At 46.8% G+C, this 17,377-nt stretch overlaps 1 protein-coding gene across 1 annotated transcript in view; it reads right to left on the minus strand.

The window, feature by feature from the left end:
• Window positions 1-17,377, minus strand: part of ITFG1 (integrin alpha FG-GAP repeat containing 1) — a 178,027-nt gene that overhangs the window by 41,944 nt on the left and 118,706 nt on the right. Inside the window, 2 exon segments of the mRNA XM_018553222.1 lie at window positions 6,242-6,285; window positions 16,054-16,159. Coding sequence (XP_018408724.1) covers window positions 6,242-6,285; window positions 16,054-16,159 — 150 coding nt within the window.

The raw sequence follows: 17,377 nt of genomic DNA on the forward strand, positions 1-17,377 counted from the left end.
ATGGAGAACGGCTGTCACATGTTACATAGTATTTGAGGTTGAATAAAGACACAGGTCCATCAAGCTCAGCCTGTGTGTGTCTCTGTGTGATTGTGCGTGCATGTGTGAATAAGTCCCTGTGTGGTCTAGTTTTTATGAGTACCTGTACCCCTGTATGTTACGGTCTCTGATTCGACACCCTCTGCAGATACCACTGCTTGTGGCAGAGAGTTCCAAAATGGAACCGCCCTAACTGAGAAGAAGCCCCTACGCCCTTTGTGGTTAAATCTTTTCTCTGCAGATTTTAGGCTCCATTCACACCTGAGTGGCTGTCCCGCCGAATACGCACAGAGCCGCTCTAAACAGAAAATACAATACACTTCAATGTGCATCGTTCAGACCATTGCGGGGGCCCACGCGGTTTCCCGAAATAGTACAAGCACGATAATCTGCACGTTCGCGGCGATATAATAGCCGCAAACAAGTGGCATCCGTGAGGATTCAAAATATTAGCGTTTTTGTCCCACATGATCTTCCGCATGGAAAACCGTGCGGGAACCGCAAACGCTATAGGTGAATGCAGCCTTAGGTGATGTCTGTGTCTGTGTGTACATGTGACATCTGTGGTGGTTCCACTTTTTTCTGCATCCCAAGATGTCATTCCTGTGGGTGGCCCGATGTAAACAGACATGCATACCCCTTTATCCTCCCACATCCAGTCATGCATACCCCTTTATCCTCCCACATCCAGTCATGCATAACCCGTTCTCCTCCCACATCCAGTCATGCATACCCCTTTTTCCTCCCATATCCAGTCATGCATAACCCCTTCTCCTCCCACATCCAGTCATGCCTACCCCTTTCCCCTACCACATCCAGTCATGCCTACCCCTTTATCCTCCCATATCCAGTCATACCTACCCCTTTATCCTCCCATACCCCGTCATGCCTACCCCTTTATCCTCCCATATCCAGTCATGCCTAGCCCTTTATCCTCCCATATCCAGTCATGCCTAGCCCTTTATCCTCCCACATCCAGTCATGCCTACCCCTTTATCCTCCCATATCCAGTCATGCCTACCCCTTTATCCTCCCACATCCAGTCATGTATACCCCTTTATCCTCCCACATCCAGTCATGTATACCCCTTTATCCTCAAAATCCAGTCATGCATACCCCTTTCTCCTCCCACATCCAGTCATGTCTTCCCCTTTCTCCTCCCACATCCAGTCATGTCTACCCCTTTATCCTCCCATATCCAGTCATGCATACCCCTTTATCCTCCCACATCCAGTCATGCATACCCCTTTCCCCTCCCACATCCAGTCATGCATACCCCTCCATGCTCCCACATCCAGTCATGTCTACCCCTTTCTCCTCCCACATCCAGTCATGCATAACCCTTTATCCTCCCACATCCAGTCAGGTAAGTAAAAGTGGACGTTTTGCATTTGGTCCAACAGATCTAAACAGACCCGGAAGTGGGCGGATATATGTTTGTTTACATCCAGGAACCCACATGGATGCTTTGCAACCAGTTTTTGATCCCTGTATACACGGGTCAAAAACGGACTGACGCAATGCCCATGCGAAAGGGACCCAACCCTCCAGCATCTACCAAGCACTGAAATATCAGTCTTGGGTGGACCAGTCATTTAACTTTAGTCATAGAATCCTGATGGTGAACGCATCAATAATCCTACCAGCAACCAGGATGGTACAACTGCCGTTTTGCTTGACGTGTGCTCCGCTTCGATAAATCAGGCATGTTCCTAGTGCAGCACAGTGTCTATATCCTGAACCAAGCTAGTGAAAGTGTCTTTGTGAGATGCGGACGGACAGCCGAGGTCAGAATACTGAGGAGGGGAGTGGAATTGGGATGATTCATCTTTCAATGGTGCAGAAAATAGGCCTTTCAACATCCAGTAATGCAAATAATCGGAGGAATGATGGAGGGAGAGCGGGGTTTTGATGGACGTGCACAAACGCGGCCAGAGATGACTCGATAGATCCTGCCGCTCATCTCGTCTTCGCGCAGAGGCAGCTAGTTCATGTTAATAACATCCTCTGTTTTGGCAGCCTAATACTCAGTACAGCCAGATAGTTGTCATTAATAGGAGCAGGAAGAAAACAACTTGACCTTTCGTGGCTTGAAGGACAACATTCTGCTGATCTTTTCAGGGAACGATTGGGGTGAGCTAGACATTCATTAGTGGCACGTGTGAGAGCCAACGTGGGTTGGGATGGATGAAAACAGGCCTGACTCACCAATACAAATCTATTATCCACTATGAGCCTGTACACCAATGAGTGATGGGTAATAGGCCAACAAAACCAGTTAAAACTAACCTTTCAGTTCCTTCCCGAGTAGTAAAACAAAAGGTTTGCAAAAGAATTACAGTTAGTTTCCTTTAGAGAATAGCAACCCCCTGAGAAGAAAAGTATGTCCCCTGCCAGCATTCTGCAGAGAGGGACCCTTACTCAGAGGGAAGCAGTGGTCTCTCTACAGAGGTCTGACTTGACTATGAACCTAGAGCTGTTATACCATGAAAGCTCATTCTCCCTGCTGATTAGAGAGCGCTAGCTCTGACTTAGTAGGGGCTGCTGGGAGACCTTTGCAGAGACACCACTGTTTCCACACACACAGCTGAACTAAGGCAAATCTGTGCTTTGCACACGCAGGTTCAATTTGCTGTTCCCTACACAAGTGACCGATACTATTCAGAAGTGTCCCATACTATTCAGAAGTGGCCGATACTACCCGCAAGCGTCAGCTACTACCGCCAAGCGTCCGCTACTATCAAAAAGTGGTCGATACTACTCGCCCGTGGCCAACACTACCCACAAGGGTCTGCTACTACCCACAAGGGTCCAATACTACCCACAATGGTCCAATACTACCAAAAAGTGGCTAATACCACCCACAAGTGTCCGATACTAGCCACAAGTGGCCGATACTACCCACACTTTTCCGATACTACCCACGAGTGTCAGATACTACCCACGAGTGTCCGATACCACCCACAAGTGGCCAATACTACCCACAACTGTCCAAAACCACCCACAAGTGGCCGATACTACCCGCAAGTGGCCGATACTACCCGCAAGTGGCCGATACTACCCGCAAGTGGCTGATACTACCCGCAAGTGGCCGATACTACCCGCAAGTGGCCGATACTACTCGCAAGTGGCCGATACTACCCACAAGTGGCCGATACTACCCACAAGTGGCCGATACTACTCGCAAGTGGCCGATACTACCCACAAGTGTCCGATACTACCCACAAGTGGCCGATACTACCCACAAGTGGCCGATACTACCCACAAGTGGCCGATATTACCCACAAGTGTCCGATACTACCCACAAGTCTTGAAGCTTAACAGGAAATCCTGGCATTTGGCCGTAACAGGAGGCTTTTTGAGGCTGCTACAGGGAATGCATAGCTGGGCATTTGCACGTTATACCTGCATCAGTTTTTGTTTTAGGAACAAAGTCAATATAAAAGGTTCTGCGTTTTGAATACGAACAATGATTTCACAGATCTCTAGTTATTTTGTTGGCCCTTTTAAACTCTAATTCCATTTTTCTTTCTTCTACTATAAATGTGACTAAAGCGGGATTTTTTGTTTCCATTATTTTCTTGAAAGCTCCAGTTAACAAATGCAGGTCAAGAAGGCAAGCTTCCTGTTCACTTTGCTGCCATTTATCATGCTGAATATATTTGTGAACGGAGAAGCCCCATCGTTTCAAGCAGCAGTTAAGATGGAAAGAAAACTTCAAAAGAACGCAGCCCGGGAGTCGAGTGCGGCGAGGGTTTTCGGGATCCACGCTGTCAGGAAAATCAATCACACAGCGGCTTTGCAAGTAGACCTCGGAGACACCGCTTGTAAAAAAAAGTTTCTTGCGAGGGTCCACTGAGGTTTTATGCACATGCAATGCTAGCGAGGGGAGGAGAGATGTTACCGATAATGCTGAACCCAAAATAGTGTTTCTATAAAGCTAAAGTCCAGGCAGATGAAAATCATTCAATGTATTTTTAATAAACCTAGTGTATGTAGCTGATTCTGTTTTCATATCATCCTCTTTTAATCCCTGTTACAGTAGGGGAGACAGAGACTGGGAGAGGGAGAGGTCACACTAGGAGTCAATAAGGTGTGCTGCAGGGCACATGTGCTGACAATGAATATCATTAAAGCCCAAAATACAGGTCCATGTTCCAAAGGCATCGCAAGGGAGTGCGACCCACCCCAGGTAACACCTTCAGATGGGGTGACACCAAAATGACTGACAGCCATTTTGGTGGCACCCCATCTTAAAAGCCAGGCACTTGATTATGGCCTGAGAGCCGGACAGCGTCACAAGAGAGAGAGAGGGGGACTTGGTGGCATACCTGATCTCACCGGGTCAATATCCCCTTCTCTCTTTGCTGGTGTCCATCACCAAGATTGCCCCCTGCAGTGAAGCACATCACTGCGCATGCGTGATAATGTCACACCTGATTGGGCTGGGAGGGGGCGGTGGTTTTGAGCAGGTTTGTGCGAACCGTGTTCGCACCGAGCCCATGCTAACCTCTACTTTTGATACGTTTACCAGGAGGAAGGATTTTATGTTATCACCCACCTTGAATCCTTCTCTAGTTTTCACTTTATCCTTAATATTGATGGGTGGAAAGCTCAAGCAGGCCAGTATCTCTGCTGCCCTGATACTTAGAGATAAGCAGAAAAACCTCACTGATCACAATGGTATATCTCATACATTAGCAAAACCTGTACTACCAAGTACTGAAACATGACAGAGAGGCCGTGCTGTGCAGTCACGTGACAAGAGGCAGCAGGCTTGCCCAAAAGCACTCTCACAATCCTGAGCTCAATCTAACCCCAAGCACCGCGACAGTGTTATCTAGCTAATATGATCTGCTCAATGGATGATTTGATATTTTGTTGCATATGAAAATGGTTTTCATGAGGTCTCCTGCATCTTTTAATAACATTTACATTTTTCCATATTATCCGCCCTGCTATGCGCTGCTGCGAAGGAAAAAAAAACGACCTCAGAGACCCCCACTAGTGAACAACAATGGGTCTCTGTCTGGAAATAACAGAAGCTCCGCCACCTTTATGGAGAGAGCGTGGCAGCATTAGCGCAGCATAAATATTAACGAGGCGACGCACAGTAAAAACGATGCAAGCTTTATCCCACAGAGCCGTATAACAAACACGCAATAAAAATAACTAAGCATAATCATATCTGCTAATGGTGATAATGGTTAAGTAAAAAATCAGACAAGCTATTATACTGCCTGCAATTCAAATGAAATCGGTTTTATTTTATATATAAACATTTTTATACGGGGCTCCAGGCTAGTGCATCATCCCAGTCTTGTAAAACTAAAGTGTATGTCAACCCTGCCAATGAATGTCTCTGACGTGCTCCCTTTTGCTCCATTAAATAGACCTTAGAAAGTGTTTTCATATTTCTGATTGATTAGTGCACACAAAAAAACAACCTGTTGATCCTGCCAGAAATCTCATGTGATCAGGGCTATCCCTACAATGAGGTAGCATGAGGGGGCAGCAGGCAGAGCAGCAGTGTTTCTGCCACCCCCCTTCCTGGCCAGAGCACCCCAGGTTGCTAAGAGCTCTTAGCAACCTCGGATGTTCTGGCTGGCGCCAGTCAGTGAGCTGGACAGGAAGCCAGTCAGTCAGTGAGCTGGGCGCCAGCCAATCAGTAAGCTGGGCAGGAAGCAAGACAGTCAGTGAGCTGGGCAGGACTCCAGCCAGTCAGTGAGCTGGGCAGGACGCCAGTCAGTCAGTGAGCTGGGCAGGAAGCCAGACAGTCAGGGAGCTGGGCAGGACGCCAGCCAGTCAGTGAGCTGGGCAGGACTCCAGGCAGTCAGTGAGCTGGGCAGGACTCCAGGCAGTCAGTGAGCTGGGCAGGAAGCCAGTGAGTCAGGCAGGATGGCAGCCAATCAGTAAGCTGGGCAGGAAGCCAGCCAGTCAGTGAGCTGGGCAGGATGGCAGCCAGTCAGTGAGCTGGGCAGGACTTCAGCCAGTCAGTGAGCTGAGCAGGAAGCCAGCCAGTCAGTGAGCTGGGCAGGACGCCAGCCAATCAGTAAGCTTGGCAGGAAGCCAGCCAGTCAGTGAGCTGGGTGGGACACCGGCCTGTACCAGAGCTAGCGTGTACCACCAGCACCCCCTTTCCGGTAACATGCACCACTGACATTCCCACCGCACATCCACCTGCTATCACCAAAGCACCTACCTTGACTTGACGAGGGCAGTCATTGGAGCAAATACCACTGAGCACTGTGTGGAGAAAAAAAAAGAAAAATCAGTTAGTCAAATGCCCGTGCAGCTAATGCTGTGGATTTGATAAAGGAGTACAGGCAGTTCACTCTGCATAGTGCATGTTCACATGGCTTAATGAATGAGTAAAAATGTGCTGACTTCAAAGGTGAACTCCAGCTTCAAAAATGCATACAGTATATACTTACATTGCTCCAGTTTGGCAATCTAAAAGTAAGACGTTCACAGAGTGAACGGCTCTGCGAACGTTTCATAAGTACACTCCTAAAAGTTCCGTTTTCAAGCACTGAAGGTATACACTCACCGGCCACTTTATTAGGTAGACCTTGCTAGTACTGGGTTGGACCCCCTTTTGCCTTCAGAACTGCCTTCATTCTTCATGGCATAGATTCAACAAGGTGTTGGAGACATTCCTCAGAGATTTAGGTCCATATTGACATGATAGCATCACGCAGTTGCTGCAGATTTGTTGGCTGCACATCCATGATGTAAATCTCCTGTTACACCACACCCCAAAGGTGCTCTATTGGATTGAGATCTTGTGACTGTGGAGGCCATTGGAGTACAGTGAACTCATTGTCATGTTCAAGAAACCAGTTTGAGATGATGTGAGCTTTGTGACATGGCGCATTATCCTGCTGGAAGACGCCATCAGAAGATGGATACACTGTAGTCATAAAGGGATGGACATGGTCAGTAGACATGTGCACTGCCAAAAAATTTGTTTAGTTTCGTTTCGTTTTAAATTCGGATTTGTGTTATTTCGTTTTTCGGGATTCGGGTGTGAAAGTCAATTCGGATTCGGAATTCGGATTCGGAGGAAATTCGGTAGCGTTAGGTCGAACGTTCGTTTCGTTTTCTGTTCTTATTCGTTTCTTATTCGTTTCGTTCGTTCGTGACATTCGAGGGGGAAAAAATATTTTTCTCCTTCTCTAATGTCACATTGCTCCAACGAACGAAACGAATAAGAACAGAATACGAAACGAACGTTCGAACTACCGAATTTCGGAAATGGAAATTCGGATTCGTTTGCATTCGTTATGTCTGTAATTCGGAATTCGGATACATCCGAATGTCCGAATTTCCGAAAATTCGTCCGAATTTCGATTCGGAACGAAACGAATCGCACATGTCTAATGTACAGCAACAATACTCAGGCAGGCCGTGGCTTTTAAATGATGCTCGATTGGTACTAAGGGGCCTAAAGTGTGCCAAGAAAATCTCCCCCACATCATTACACCACCACCAGCCTGAACCATTGATACAAGGCAGGAAGGGTCCATGCTTTCATGTTGTTTACGCCAAATACTGACCCGACCATCTGAATGTCGCAGCTGAAATCAAGACTCATCAGACCAGGCAGCATTTTTCCAATCTTCTATATTATTGTCCAATTTTGGTGAGCCTGTGCGAATTGTAGCTTCCGTTTCATGTTCTTAGCTGACAGGAGTGGCACCCGGTGTGGTCCTCTGCTGCTGTAGCCCGTCTGATTCAAGGTTGGACGTGTTGTGCGTTCAGAGATGGTATTCTGCATACCTCGGATGTAACGAGAGGTTATTTGAGTTGCCTTTCTATCATCCCGAACAAGACATTTTCGTCCACACAACTGCCGCTCACTGGATATTTTCTCTTTTTCGGACCATTCTCTGTAAACCCGAGAGATGTGTTGTGCGTGAAAATCCCAGTAGATCAGCAGTTTCTGAAATACTCAGACCAGCCCATCCGACACCAACAACCATGCCACGTTCAAAGTCACTTAAATCCCCTTTCTTCCCCATTCTGATGCTCGGTTTGTACTTCAGTAAGTCGTCTTCACCGCGTCTAGATGCCTGAATGCATTGAGTTGCTGCCATGTGATTGGCTGATTAGCAATTTGTGTTACCAAGCAATTGAGCAGGTGTACCTAATACAGAGACGGGTGAGTGTATGTGGAAACTGCAGAACACGGAGCTAGAACTGGAATTTTCCTTTAATGTCACCAGCAGGCACGTAACGTCACAATTCCCAATAAAGAAAGTAGGGCATGTGGATTTAACAGTCGCTATAATGTACGGCTCGCAGTCTCAGGAGGTAGGTCAGTGTCCCCAGGCACATTTTTCCCACAATTATGAAGCCAAATTTATAGATGGCCGATTTCCTGACCTTCCATATTTTTAGCACTTTGTATTTCAGGTTAATGAAGTGGTGTCATGGAAACGCACATTAGCGGCATACCAGCGAGACAAAAAAAATACACATTATCTCTAATTACGGTGCTTTGAGGTCCGGTAATATGTGAAAGGAGCTGGACCGCGAAGACGCGGACGTGTGGATGTGATGTGAGCCATTTCTAATAGAGGCTGAAGAGTTCCGGGGGAACTCCAGAAAATGGCGAAATGCAAGCTTGACTTCCATATATAGGAGCAGTCTCATCTGCCAAAGGATCCGACGTTCTGCTCTGCTGGTATTGTGACTCCCACCCTTTCGACCCAATGCTTAAAGTAGTATTAAACACTCAGAGGGGAATTTATCACAACTGGAACAGACAGAATCTGGAGCAACTGTGCACGGTGACCTATCAGCTTCTCTCTTTCATTTTCAAATCTTAACTGAACAAACTGAAGAGAGAAGCTGATAGGTCAATGTGCACAGTTGCTCCAGATTCTGTCTGTTCCAGTTTTGATAAATTCCCCTTTCAATGTTTTATCAGTAATGAATTGAGATCAAACGATATCCATTGTCCAGCAAAGCATTCCTTTAAAGTTTTGGCCAAGCAAACAAACAGTCATCATGTTTCTAAACAGCTCCAACTCTTTCCGCTCCGCTCCGCTCCGCTTCCCTAAACTTCCTGTCCAGTACAAGATCCCAATGGGCAACAGTCTCCAGCAGCACTCCATCTACTATCGTGGAGAAGGGAGGAGAGGGGAACAGGAGGAGGGGATTGGCTTGCCCTGCTGTGCGTTTATGGAGACACACACAGCTTACCAGCACACACATGGGTGACTCTGTAGGACCCTGCAAAGGAAAGGTAGTCACCCTAAAACAGGCATTCTATTATCCTCACAGTGCGCAGGGATCGCCAATATCCGGCATTTTATTATCCTCACAGTGCCCAGGGATCGCCAATATCCGGCACTCTATTATCCTCACAGTGGCCAGGGATTGCCAATATCAGGCACTCTATTATCCTCACAGTGCCCAGGGATCGCCAATATCTAGCACTCTATTATCCTCACAGTGCACAGGGATCGCCAATATCCAGCATTCTATTATCCTCACAGTGGCCAGGGATCGCCACAATACAGCACTCTATTATCCTCACAGTGCCCAGGGTTCGCCAATATCCGACACTCTATTATCCTCACAGTGCCCAGGGATCGCCAATATCCGGCACTCTATTATCCTCACAGTGCCCAGGGATCGCCAATATCCGGCATTCTATTATCCTCACAGTGCACAGGGATCGCCTCACAGTGCCAGCATTCTATTATCCTCACAGTGCCCAGGGATCGTCAATATCCAGCACTCTATAATCCTCACAGTGCCCAGGGATCGCCAAAATCCAACATTCTATTATCCTCACAGTGCCCAGGGATCGCCAATATCCGGCACTCTATAATCCTCACAGTGCCCAGGGATCGCCAATATCTGGCATTCTATAATCCTCACAGTGCCCAGGGATCGCCAATATCTGGCATTCTATAATCCTCACAGTGCCCAGGGATCGCCAATATCTGGCATTCTATAATCCTCACAGTGCCCAGGGATCGCCAATATCTGGCATTCTATAATCCTCACAGTGCCCAGGGATCGCCAATATCTGGCATTCTATAATCCTCACAGTGCCCAGGGATCGCCAATATCTGGCATTCTATAATCCTCACAGTGCCCAGGGATCGCCAATATCTGGCATTCTATAATCCTCACAGTGCCCAGGGATCGCCAATATCTGGCATTCTATAATCCTCACAGTGCCCAGGGATCGCCAATATCTGGCATTCTATAATCCTCACAGTGCCCAGGGATCGCCAATATCTGGCATTCTATAATCCTCACAGTGCCCAGGGATCGCCAATATCTGGCATTCTATAATCCTCACAGTGCCCAGGGATCGCCAATATCTGGCATTCTATAATCCTCACAGTGCCCAGGGATCGCCAATATCTGGCATTCTATAATCCTCACAGTGCCCAGGGATCGCCAATATCTGGCATTCTATAATCCTCACAGTGCCCAGGGATCGCCAATATCTGGCATTCTATAATCCTCACAGTGCCCAGGGATCGCCAATATCTGGCATTCTATAATCCTCACAGTGCCCAGGGATCGCCAATATCTGGCATTCTATAATCCTCACAGTGCCCAGGGATCGCCAATATCTGGCATTCTATAATCCTCACAGTGCCCAGGGATCGCCAATATCTGGCATTCTATAATCCTCACAGTGCCCAGGGATCGCCAATATCTGGCATTCTATAATCCTCACAGTGCCCAGGGATCGCCAATATCTGGCATTCTATAATCCTCACAGTGCCCAGGGATCGCCAATATCTGGCATTCTATAATCCTCACAGTGCCCAGGGATCGCCAATATCTGGCATTCTATAATCCTCACAGTGCCCAGGGATCGCCAATATCTGGCATTCTATAATCCTCACAGTGCCCAGGGATCGCCAATATCCGGCACTCTATTATCCTCACAGTGCCCAGGGATCTCCAATATCCAGCATTCTATAATCCTCACAGTGCCCAGGGATCGCCAATATCCGGCACTCTATAATCCTCACAGTGCCCAGGGATCGCCAATATCCGGCACTCTATTATCCTCCCAGTGCCCAGGGATCGCCAAAATTCTAACACTGTATTAGGTAATTATTGTCCTCAAAGCTTCCTTATTAATAACTTCCCCACCTCCTAATGTCCCTCTTCCTGTCCCCTTCATATCTTCTTATTGATAAAGGTAAAAGGATCTGACAAGAAGGTGCCTGGATATGCCAGATTTAGGGCCCTTGGCGCTACAAGGCTAGGAGAGACCACAGAATGACTTTAAGAAAGAAAGATGTGTATGTATATGTGTATGCAAACATATTGCAGAGACAGACACACATAGAGACATACATTGATATTTTTTTACATTGTTATAGATTGAGTAAGTGTGAAAACATGTATCCGCTCCTCCAGGCTGGGTATAGAAATGCTATATGAGTTGATCGGAAGGATTTTAAACCTCGGATGAAACGTGCCCCAGAACTGGTTACCCGACAGACTGCGACTCGCTCACTGATGCGTGCTCTGTCTTCGTTTAAAATGCCTAAACATAGTGAAAATGTCTAACTCTACCATCAGCCAGGGGGAATCATAATTTAAACGCATGATTTGACAAGAAATTGGTGCAGAAAACGCCAAACAGAAAATAGTTTTCACTGAAATATCTGCAACGATCGGTTTCATTGACGTTATCAAAAGTGGGCGGCGACATTTTTGCCTGAAAGTGAACCTGTTCATATAATGAAAATATACAAATGCAGAGGACATCTTTAATCACTGGTTGAGGTTATATATAGATCTTGATGTAAAATTTGATCTTGACACCACGTTCTAAGATTCCCTATTGGTCATTTAGGCTTATCAACCATATTGAAAGACCAATAAGGAGGCTTGAGAGGTGGATGGGGTGGGGAAACACGGACAAATCTACCTGCACTTGAACACAAACGATCCATCTCCCGGCACACTCTGGGGACCCCTTGTTTTTGGAAAACTGGGTTGCGTCTTATGCATCCTGCAAGTCCCAGGTCATGCTAGGACTTACAGCTCCTCAGCAGCTGAGGGTCAAAGGATGTAGGTCAAATGAAGCAGATTGTAGTCTTGGCCCTGATGACAGATTGCGTACTCACAGAAATTCAGCCTTCTGTCTGTGAAACTGAAGTCAGAGCTTTGCAGGAGCAGATGACCAATTACCATCTCGCTGTCCCTCCCCGGCCCCTTTAATACTCGCTAAACATCTGTTTAGGAGCGCACTCGACTCTGTGCCAAGACATACAGCTAGACCAGGCAGACAGTGCCTGATTAAACCGCCGTGCTCCGATAAGGTTCCCCCGTCCCCACACCTTGCAAAGCAATTCCTTTATTATGCCTAAAATACAAACTTTTTGATCTATCGGCAAATTAGCGGGGACTTTACAGAACTGATAAGGATTTTCTTTGTCTCCGATTTGAAAAAGGGAGACGATAGGCATTCGTTTTGTTATGTGACGACTTTAATTAATCCTGAGTGCTTAAATGTAAAACTGAGAGCAAAAGGAGACAGAGAAGAAACAAAGGACGAGAGGCGAGGAGGAAGGAATGGAAAATCAAGATTATGAAGAAGAGAAGAAAATGCCCCCCAGCCCCATTTTCATCTCATCTTCATAATCTCAAAAAGAAATGTGTTTTAAAAAAAAATGTTGTGGAGTAATTTTGCCACAAAAGTACAACTATCGGATTTGCTGCCAATGACCTTTCAATTGTGTAGCCTGGGAAATCTATGTACGCTTGTTTTAAAAAAAGGAGATTTACTTAACCACCTGGCCCTTTATTATCCCCTATGTAGCGGAGCAATTTTTACATTTCAACTGTTTATTTGCTGATAACTTTGTAATTACTTGAGATAAAGTCATACATGCACTACTTTTGGGAAACACTACAGGGGATATTCACTTAGCTGCCAAAGGCAGCCGAGTGAATAACCGAGCCGAAGTGAAGTGAGTCGAACGCTGTTCGGCTAATCACTTCGACCTTGTACGACTGATTTCAGACGTACATCAGCTATAATCAGCCGGACATCGGCTGCCTTCGGTCAGCCGAACATGCTCTGTTCGGCTGAGCCGCAGTGCAGAAGGAGTTCGACTCAGCCCATCCAACATCTGGATGAGCTGAGCCGAAGCTCTGGCAGCTCACTCGCTGCCGTTCACCCCATTCTAGTAACCTTCAGATTTTTTAGTATAAAACAATAGTGTAATGTGTGCCTTACTGTAATCCATGTTAGATACACGGTGTCTGTGTATAGGTTTGTAACCTGAGCCAGCACTACAGGAAGAGGCCCTGAGCTGCAAAGGGAAGTTCTCCCCCAGCATAAGAAGACATGAGGATTTAAAAGGAAGAGCAGCAAAGAGAAGGGAAACTACCATGGATTACAGTAATGGTTTATGTTAAAAAAATCTGAGGGTTTAATGCCACTTTAATTGTATTTACTCAATGACACTTGCAGACTATCTGTCAGTGTCATTTTACACAGCTGCATTTTAATAGTCATTCATGCTGTGTAATACAAAGCAAATACCGGTTGTCATTTTGACAGCCGGTAATTAGGACTACTAGTGGCAGGGGGGAAAGAGCAAGACATTTAGGCCTCATTCACGCGTATGCGTGTATTGTACCATATGCAAATAAATGGCTTCATACACATAGTTGCGTATGGAGCCGTATATTTGCGTAGCGTAAAAATGCGCAAAAACAGAATGGAACCGAGATGCGTCCGGGCAGCGTATTTTACGCACATATTGTAACAGACTTACCCGTCCTCGGTCCAGTGCTGCCTGGCGGGGCCGAGCACAGCCAGCTTGGCAGCCAGCTCCTCCCCTTCAGGGCCGTCCAGCTCGGCAGCTAGCTCCTCCCCTTCAGGGCCGTCCAGGACGGCAATCAGCTCCGCCCTCTCACGTCCGTCATGTACAGGACCCAGCTCCTCCCCTCCTCGCTCGGCAAGGAGGGATTTAAGGGAGCTGAATTGTTTGTTCAGCGTCTGACCGTTGTGAACGGTGCACGCCGAACAAGACGAGGAGTTGGCTATTGCAGCACATGCACCAAAGGACCCAGCAGCGATCCCTCTAAAGCGCAAGTAGCCTGAAGGCATATGTGACAGTATCTACAGGGTTGCTGACTTATGCCATAATACTAAATCTGGAGTTAAATGGATTGTGAAGTGCTGTTGTGAACTTAAACACTGTGAAGGGGTGGATAACATAGTCTGTGCCTCAGCTCTCATATTCCTTCAATAGACTGTTAACCTGCTCACTACTGATTGTCTCCTGCTGGAGCTATACTTATATACTGTCATTTCCTTCAGTAGTCTACTATCAATAAGCATTGCTGAACCTGTGTGACTTCAAGCTGTGAGGGGTATTGCTATCGCAGTCTGTGCCTCTGTTTCCACATCCCTGCTAAAGACTGTTAACTAGTTCAATGCTGATTACCACCTGTCGTAGTTAAACCTGTGTGCTGTGAAGGTTGAAGTTTTACCAGGGGAGTTACACACTGCTAGGAAGCATTTCCCGCACACTTGCTGGGACTGGATTGGTTCAGTACCTTTAACCACACAACTGAGTGACTAGAACCTGCTGTAGTGACATAGTGTGAATTGTGTGTTGCGTCTCCTATAAACACTACCGACTTGTTGCGCTGTGGAAGCAGGTGTGTTGGAGGGATTCGCAATACTCAGTTCACCCAAACTAGATCAGGGGAACCAGGAGACCCTGTAGCACTCACCTACCCCTTCTCCTCTGCCGATACTAAACTCATAGTTGCCCAAGTGGCAGGGAATGATGTGAAGTGATTCCAAACCCTCCATCAAACACTAAATGGAGTGTGAAGGAAGGAATCAAAACTGAACCCTGTCATTACACCAGTAACTCCGCAGTTTAGCGTCCAGTTATAGCCTCACGGGTCATTACACATATATGCGTGTTTACGCGTGTACAGTTCATTAAAATTATTAAGAATGATGCATTCTGGGATTGCATATAGTGCACGCATATAGGTGCATGTACACGTATATACAATTTTGCTCTTACGTTGTGTGTGAAGGAGGCCTTAAGATGCATCCTAAAAACCCTGCTGATATTTCTTAGGACGTATCTCTTATGTTCAAAATCCCCAACTGATTAAGGCGACCCTGTCTTTAGAGTCATCAACCAGTCATCATCGACCAGTAGCCGGGTGGCGAGCCTATTCTTTGCTGTCTAGCAGAGATATGAGTATGGCTGCTATCCAACACTTTAAAGTGTCTCAGATAGGACAACCCGCTGGGTGTAGTGGATCCTTCTGCCTTTGGTAACGAATGCAGTAGTGGGGTTGTGGCCACTGGCTCCGTTTCTGCATCCATCAATCCGCCTGCTCCTTGATGATTGGGGAGTCCGAGCTTCGACTCAGCAGGGAGTGCCAAACCTCTGCAGAGAGATCACTGCTTCCCCACAGAGAGCAAGGGTCCTTGTCTGCAGCACACTGACAGGCCATAGGTTCTTCTACTCAGACTGTAATTGCTTTAGAAAACAAAACAACTGCAAGTCATTGAACACCTTTTGATTTGACGCACTTGAAATGTATTTACTGTAGCTGATTTAAGCTGAAGGTTTAATTGGGCTTTAAAAACAGCTCTGCGCAGTTCAGCTACCATTTCCTTGAGTGCACTGTGTTGGCTTGTAACCGGTCCCTATAGGTTACGCCATATTACTGCTTCTCGTGCATTCGTATTCCAGGAAGCCCAACGTGTTTCACACTGTATTTCAGGAATGGAGTGTGTGGGTGGTTTTCAACTTGGAGCAGTAAGAAACTGCGAAAAAAAATAAGGCAAGGTGACATATGCTCGCTAAAACAAGGTCTCACACCCCCTTCCGAACATATGTTTCTTTAAAAATGAAAACTGGTTTGTTTCTGGTTGGCATAGAAACAATATTTTAGCTGGTTTAGGCAAAAGCATCATTTCACATCATCACTCATACATGGCAGGAGGGAATGCCAACGTTTCCTCATTACCTATGACTTTGACAAAATAAGCGTCGGCTTCGAAGTTATTCAGTAAGACGTGGATGGCGTTGTCATCAGGACTTCCTGTGCTGAGCACGATGATGTCCAGGATGCCCTGCAAAATAAATCAGATTGGCCACAATGAATAGAAAGGCAGACCAGAAAAAGAATTGGCTATGTGGTCTACAGACTGTATTAGCTGGAGGTAGTGTGGACATCAATTATGTTAAAGGGTCAGAGTAAATGGATTCAATATTTTTTAATTATTGGTGGAACCAGGTGAGCCGAGTCAGCCCCTGGCTCCTTATATGTTTTGGAAACTCTTACAGTGAGACCTCACTTCTATAATTCCTGGTAGGGATGCACCGATACTAGTATTGGTATCAGTCCCGAGTATTTGGCCGAGTACTCGTACTTGCCCAAATGCTCCCATTCTTACCTCCGATATCGGAACTTCCGGTCAGAGGCAGATCTCCCTCTGACCAGCAGTGCCGAGGGAGCATGGAGACGGCTTCCTTTCCAATCAGGAAGCCGGGCGGTGGGTAATAACCCGCCTTCCTGATTGGCTAGGAAGCCGGCTTCATGTGTTGCTAAGCACCCTGGCTTCCTAACCAATCAGGAAGCTGAGCAGCACGTAATGACCCGCATTCCCGGCTTCTTGATTTATCAGGAAGCCACGTTGCCTAGGAACAAGTGAACCAGGCTTGCTAGCCAATCAGGAAGCCGGGAGGAGGGTCATGACGTGCCGCCCGGCTTCCTGATTGGCTAGGAAACCAGCTTTACTTGTTGGAAGGCAGTCTGGCTTCCTAACCAATCAAGAAGGCGGGCGGCATGTCATTACTCGCGTCCTGGCTTCCTAATTGGTCCGGAAGCCAGGCAGCCTCTGAAGCCGGTGTTCTTTTGCTAGTACACCGGCTTCACAGGCAATCAGGAAGCCGAGCGACAGGCCATGATCCACCGCCCGACTTCCTGATAATCAGATAATCAGAGCACACGGATCCGGTACTTGGTATCGGCGAGTACCAAAAATAAATAAATATCGGTACTCATATTTGATACCGAAAAAACGGTATTGGTGCATCCCTGATTCCTGGTTCTGTATCTGTCCACCTGGGAGTTTTGGATGTTTCCTGTGTTCCAGCTCCTCCTGCTACATTCTCCATAATATAAAACAAATACAAATTAGGAAGGATCAATGGGAACCCATTATAATGGGCATAAAAGACATGCGGACCTGGGAACTCAGCACAGGGGTGGTGGGAGACCCTCATAATGGCCAAAGCAGGTTCACAGATCCAGGAACATGTTAGAAAAATTGATTAGCCCATTCCCT

This window comes from Nanorana parkeri, unplaced genomic scaffold (genome assembly GCF_000935625.1).
Source record: "Nanorana parkeri isolate BGI_ZX_2015 unplaced genomic scaffold, ASM93562v1 scaffold6, whole genome shotgun sequence".
NCBI classification, from domain to species: Eukaryota; Metazoa; Chordata; class Amphibia; order Anura; family Dicroglossidae; genus Nanorana; species Nanorana parkeri.